Source organism: Diorhabda carinulata, chromosome 2 (genome assembly GCF_026250575.1).
Source record: "Diorhabda carinulata isolate Delta chromosome 2, icDioCari1.1, whole genome shotgun sequence".
NCBI classification, from domain to species: Eukaryota; Metazoa; Arthropoda; class Insecta; order Coleoptera; family Chrysomelidae; genus Diorhabda; species Diorhabda carinulata.
Genome location: NC_079461.1, coordinates 23,139,094 through 23,145,776, shown reverse-complemented (window position 1 = coordinate 23,145,776; position 6,683 = coordinate 23,139,094). Strand labels below are relative to the sequence as shown.

General features: G+C 31.6%; 1 protein-coding gene across 1 annotated transcript; it reads right to left on the bottom strand.

Annotated features, from left to right (window-relative positions):
* Positions 1-330: 330 nt before the first annotated feature.
* Positions 331-6,442, bottom strand: LOC130903667 (lysozyme-like). Its single transcript, XM_057815894.1, has 2 exons — positions 6,181-6,442; positions 331-1,167 (listed from the first exon to the last, which is right to left on the bottom strand). The coding sequence occupies exons 1-2, from the start codon at positions 6,405-6,407 to the stop codon at positions 960-962; spliced, it is 435 nt and encodes a 144-aa protein (XP_057671877.1). The 5' UTR covers positions 6,408-6,442; the 3' UTR covers positions 331-959.
* Positions 6,443-6,683: the final 241 nt, after the last annotated feature.

Below are 6,683 nucleotides of genomic sequence, written 5' to 3'. Positions count from 1 at the left end.
AAAAAATCCCTTTTTAGAAGCAATTAAAAATAAAAACTCTCGGATTTGTATGTTGCTTCTCAAGCGTTTATTATGAATTAATGTGAATCTGATTAAGTTCATTGTTGTTATTGTTTCACCATTTTGATACAAATCAGTGCAGGTATTATCCTTTTTTTGGTTACTGTAGTAATTGAAATTGAAGAAACATGTGTAGGCAAAATCTGCTGTGCACAACATTATATCATCTGGTAATACATCAAACTACCAATCAATAATATGTTCCAAACAATCCTCATTTAAAATTAAGCTTAATATCTGGTATAATCAGGTGTTAATAAAAACATCATCAATTGAAAATATTTTTATTATAACTGACACTAACGCTCAACTAATTTTCATGTCCAATATCGACAATCTACTTGATGTGACTGTGAGTGGACTACTTATTGATAACGTAGATTATAGTCAAATCTCTCGATACTTTCGATGGCTTTCAGATGAAAATAAAATCAAAAGGTAGACGTAGAAAAGAATTTTGAAGGCAGAGAAAATTATTTGAAAAATTATGTGACTAATGAAGAATGTTTTTGCACTGTTTGAGGCAAAATTTTTTAAGAATGAAAATCTGAGGGAATAAGACTGCACAAAGATACGTCCAGGAGGGACTAGATGGGCGTTTTGCAATAATGCATGAGACCTTTTGACCACATAGGTATTAGTTTGCCGAAGGGGAAATTACTGCTATTGAGGAGGTATCAAGCGGTACTGACTGAAGTGTAAAGGTTAGGTTAGCTTCCAGAAATTACCCAGGAACTGGAAGTGGCTATTGAAGAGAAATGAAAGGCACATTTGAAGAACTAATGCAAATCAAAACATTAATAATAGAGTCCATGAAAAACAGGACTAAAGCTGCTGGACTTATTCATCAGAAACAAATACTAGTGGTGAAATAGTAGTAAAATAATTATAATTACAATTTAGTCACAATTCCTCAAATAAGCCAAATTGTTGTTAGAAGCACAGTGTTCCCAATATGAATCCCACGCGTCATATCCTATTCCTGATAGTTCCCGAGTATCCTTGTAAATTTTTAAGGCACATGCGATGTCATCGGCCAAGTGTTTGTCCCTAAAATTACTACAAGTTGTTTCACATTCTCTACCGGGATAATCGTAGGGTGAACACCTGTAATAAATTTGATATTAGTAGAATGTCGCCACAAAAGATTATTTAATTATACGAGGGCTGCTACTTAGTTGTGATATATGGAAATACTAATATTAATATGTCATTACCATCATAAAGTTTGACTTTTTCAATGGTGAACGTACTCAGAACATGTTATCATACGAGTGCTATTTAAATTGTTTATAGACACTTGAAAAATTCATCACAGTCAAAAAATGGAATGAGGTAAATTGCAAACATTCATTTCGTGCGATGATTTTTTATAACCTTCCACATGAATTAACCCAACAACGATGTGCCGATCAACTCGCTTCGACTTTTTGTTATGAAGCGCCATCTCGAGTCAACGCGTTTCGCTGGTTATACGAATTCAATCGTGGTCACACTTCACTACAGGATGAATTTCGTGAGGTAACTGATATTACAAGATCGTCATATGACATGCCGCGAGTTTGAGGTATACGTAGGAATCACTTTTACTTGCATACAATTCATGGATATTTGGCTGTCAAAAATAATTGCTCGCGTTGTTTGTCAAAAGTGTTGGACAAAATCAAAAACAATGCGCGCTCTCACACATTAGTTCAAACAAAAACGTTATTGAATGGTCAAAACATCGATTTGATGGGTCATTCGCCGTACAGTCCTTATTTGACAACCAATTATTTATTGTTATTCTCCCAGTTCAAAAAGAAATTGCGACGTCAACGTGTTTCTACACCTGAATAAGCGATTGATGCGTTCAAACCACATGTTTTGGATGTATTCGTACCGGAATGGAACAAACACTTCGGCTATTGGTTCGACTATCTCAAAACTTAAGCAGCAACCTTCGTATATTTATTTATGACTTAATTTTCTTGACAATTAACTAGATCTAGATAATTAAACTGATCATTCTACAAGAAAGCATATACTCGTAAAGTTTAATAATGTAAAAAGGAAATTAGTCAGGCGTGTTACTATCACATAGTATATATTATTTTATCTTTGATAACAATTGGAATACAAATATTTCCTATCCAATAAAGACGATGCTAGAATTAAATAATTCAATTCACCAACTTGCTTTTTACAAACAATTTACTTACCAAACGGAGGATTCAATATTTTAAAGTTACAATTAGTTACACCAATCTTGGCGTACTATAAAAAAAAGATAAATACATTTATGGTTCATTATAGTCACATTAATAGTAAATAATTGAAGACGATACTTTAATGGGGTTGAACAGGAATCTATAAAACTGACAGACAGACTAAACATAGACAAATTTATAGCAACGATAACTTAATGAGGTTAGAGTTCATAATAATAAATAAATAATTGATGATGATGCGCCGCTATGAAGAGGGTTGTTTTGGATTACTCAACTCTAGCAAAAGCAAAGATTATTGAAAACATTGGAATACGGTGTAAATGATTAGGAATTCAGTCTAAGCATATAGTGTATAAAGTTTATGAATATTTGACAAAGATTTTTTTTGAACGCTACTATTGTACTTCGAACTGAACGTTGTTCAAGGTTCATGCACGACACTTTTATGGGGACGATGATGTATTGAAATTGATTCGATGTCTATAAGATCTATAGAACATTAGAATTCTGCCACCAGTGTATAATTACGATCTTAACCTTATAGAACTTATGTGGGTACAGATAATAATTACGATACCCGATACATATATTTCAAATTACAAACATGGAGCGTTTGTTACGTGCTGGAATAAATAGAATTACTCCATTATCATGGAAAAACGCTATAAATAACCTTTGAAAACAGGATAATTTTATTTGTTATTCATTGGACGTATAGCAGGAACAGTTCAATATCAATTGAAAAAAATACAACCAAATAATATGATAAATAAATCAGATCCTTGTGAAACTGTCGCTGGAATTTGACAACCTAGCTAAATAATTTGGTTTTCAGTTTGTTAGACTGCATTTTTCTCTTTTATATTTGATTATTGAACAATTACATCAAGAAAAATGCTTAGGAATTCTACACCAATACTCATAGTTTCGTCTCTAAAGGTTATAACTCTGTTAACAAAACGTGCTCCTTATATATAAGCATTGGTACAGCTTGTGTTTGGTATCGAGTTTCGCCAACGGTCCCACAACTAAATTAAATCGAGTAAATGCGATATGAATTGAAATCATTGCGGCACATTCAAGAAAATAGAACTTGATTTTGAATTTCAATCAGTCATCATCACATGAAATTATCACAGAAACATCAGTTTCACCAATAATATACAGTTGGATTGTTTTACTTTCATATCATTAAAAGAAACTACAAGTGAAACAGGCCTAATAAACTATACTAAGTCTTCCAGGACAGGAAGAAATTTGGCAGTGAGTAGATGACGTGAAAATAATGTTATTGTTACTCCTCGTTTCTGAGCTGTAGGTATTTAAAGTTGCGAAATCAGAACTTATATAAGTAAATCTTCTAGCTTATACATTCGAACATTATGAATTGTTAACGGATCATTATGTATGTCCATGTAGTTTTTTTTGATGGAACAAATAGATTTATACTACTATTTGAAGTCCAGGGGCGGCTCAGTTACCTTTGTGCCTATGATTCCTGTCTAAACTATGATTCTTTGACAGTTGAAGTTGGATTGTTTAGACCAGATAAAGAGCTGTGGAAAGTTGTCAAGCAAGTAGAGCTACAATCGTTCCAAGAAAACGATGCGTAATAGTTAGTGGCTATTTCCGAAAGAAAAACAATTGTGCAGTGTAAGTGGATGTTCAAAAGAAAAAATAAATGTGACAAAAAATGCTGTATAGGGTTAGGCTAGTTGCTAAGGGTTTTACACAAAAGCTAGTGTTGACTCAGATGAAACTTTTTCGCCTGTGGTACGATAGTGTACTAGATCTAGACATAACTCTTTCAGATACTAAAACTGAATTTTCAAATGGTTTTTTGAAAGATGACGTTTTGATGGTCTTACTCGAGCAATTCGAAACATCTGGTGCCAAAACAGAAAACAAAGTAAAAAAGGTCAAAAACTGTATCATGATTGTTTAATAAACAGAAAGAAAGTTTTACGACTATTGTCACACTTTATGTAGACGATTTCTATGTACATATCCTCTAATAACCCAGTTGAAATGGAAGACTTTAAATTAGGGCAGATGCTTGAAATTAATTATTTGGGTCTACTTAAAAATTGTCTCGAAATGAAGGAAACAAAGTCAACTGCTGATATATGTAGCACCACTGAATGGTGTTGTGCTAATAGCCATCTGTATTAAATCACAGTTTTTCCTTCTTGTTGTTAGGGCTTGTTTTGTGCCCTTATATATTTACAATGAAGACAATAAAAGTCTATGGCTAGAAACCGTGTATTTTCCTGTTATAATAAGCGTGGCTCATGCACGATAGTCTCGGTAAATAAAAGGAAATATATTATCGATAGAAAAAACTTCCATTGTGACGCTATAAGGCAGATTCTTGAAATGCTCTTCAAAGTTCAAAGAAATACCCTCCGTAGACTCCAGGAGTGTGTAGGTGGCCAAATCGACCATTTATTATAGTTCTGATTCCATAGCTTTAAATGCCTATAACTCAGAAACGAGGGTTCGTGTGAGTGAATTTTTTATGTCATAATATTATTTTCACGTCATCTACTCAGTCCCAAATTTTTTGTATCAAATCCCGGAACACATTGTATTCAATAACCAGAAAAACTCAACAAAAGAGAAAACAATCTGGAAAAAGCTATTTCTAACAAAGCAGAAAATATTGAAATTGTGAATTGATAAAGATCGTTCAAGATTAATAGAAACAATATTGTGGAAGACTGTGGAAATTGAAACAGATTTTAAAACTAAAATTGACCGAGTTGAAAGGTGAAAATTTTTTACAAGGATTCGATAATTATTATTTCATTAAAAACCTCTCTGTAAAATAATTTTGTTAAATTACCATTGTTTATAATGATAATAATATGATAGCTAAAATTACTAATCACTGGTACAATTTGAGTATTTACTGAAATGAGGGGTAATTTTATGATCTTTAAGTAGAAATCTTATTCGGATAGTATTTATTCAAAACTGTATATTATTTATAAATAGCAATCTTTCGAAATTTGCAAAAATTCTTAGTATTTTGATTTACTATGTTTTATTGTGAACACAAACATTTTATGATCTGAATTACTATTAATACATGAATATATGACGTTAACTACGCCATTATACTTGACTCTAAGCACTTATTTTTAAATGAATAGTAGTAAGTTTTTGATTTGGAGGAGAGAAAAGATTTTGAATCTAAAACTATACACTGAATTAAATAACAATACTATCGTTCTACCTAAAATAGGTATAAAAGCTTGTAAAGCTTGTCAGGAAAAGATAGTTTGTGAGTTTCCAAAACTGAGTTAATTTAGTGGTATAGTTACAACACTGAACTGTATATAAATCTTTAAAATAATTACGAAACTCCACAGTGAAATTACTAAACAAATATTCTATTACCGCTCATAAATTGTGATATTGTTAAACTGAATTGAATTATTTTTGTTAGTAAATTTCCCAAACGGTTTCGCATTAAAAAAATACATTTCCGGTAATATTACCAAAGAAATTTTTAACAATTTCATATTAGTTATGATGTAAAAGCATGAAATACGCAAAGAAAAACCTAAAGCTTCTGAATAAAAAGAGAAGTTAATGAACAAGCATAAATTATGTCTGTAGAAGGAACGATGTATGAAAAAATGGAAGTGATAGAACTTTCTCAAAAATACACGCAAGTAGAATTTTATTCAGAACAAATGGTGTGGTAAGAGTTTACAACATTGTAGAAGGTAGAAAATGGGAGCTTTATTTAAAATTCTAGTCGACGTATAAATGAGTAACAGTAAATATTTATCAATTAGGTTTCTCCTAGCGTAGGAAACTTTGAATTCTTCAATTAATTGAAAGGATAATATATTAAAATATGTATTATATGTATTATAATATTAAATTCCATGAAACATACCAAACTTTTTCATTAATTTGAAATATTCCATGTTTTCCATATTTATAATCAAGCTTTCCTGAGTCGAAGCTGGATTCCCATTTTGCCAGACATGTTAAAGTCGGTATTTGCCAATCAGGAACTCCATGTTTTTCTAACTGATGAACAAATTCGCAACGTTTGAAAATTTTCGCTTCAGAGACGTAGAGAATAGTTACAACTTGAATTAAGATCGGTAAGAGACGCATGGTTAACTTAATAGAATCCTCCAAACATACGAACTAACTCGTTGATATGAATAAGAAATAAAGTGAATTGTGTTGAACTTGACAAAGATAAATATGTGGTTTCCCTTTCCGGTGGCTTCATCAAAGTTAATGTTATATTATGATTTAATTCACCCAACAGATAAGTCTATAAATAAATAAAAACCGAAGAAATTTGAAGGTCTACATTTTACTAAAGCGCATCATTTGAATATTGCCTTCCAGTTTTACCTGATATTTTCACAAATTTATTGGTAC

Coding starts and splice junctions, on each gene's coding strand:
- LOC130903667 (XM_057815894.1), bottom strand. CDS start 6,407: ATGCGTCTCTTACCGATCTTAATTCAAGTTGTAACTATTCTCTACGTC. Junction 1,168..6,180: donor CAAATTAATGAAAAAGTTTG/GTATGTTTCATG, acceptor AATTTATTACAG/GTGTTCACCCTACGATTATC.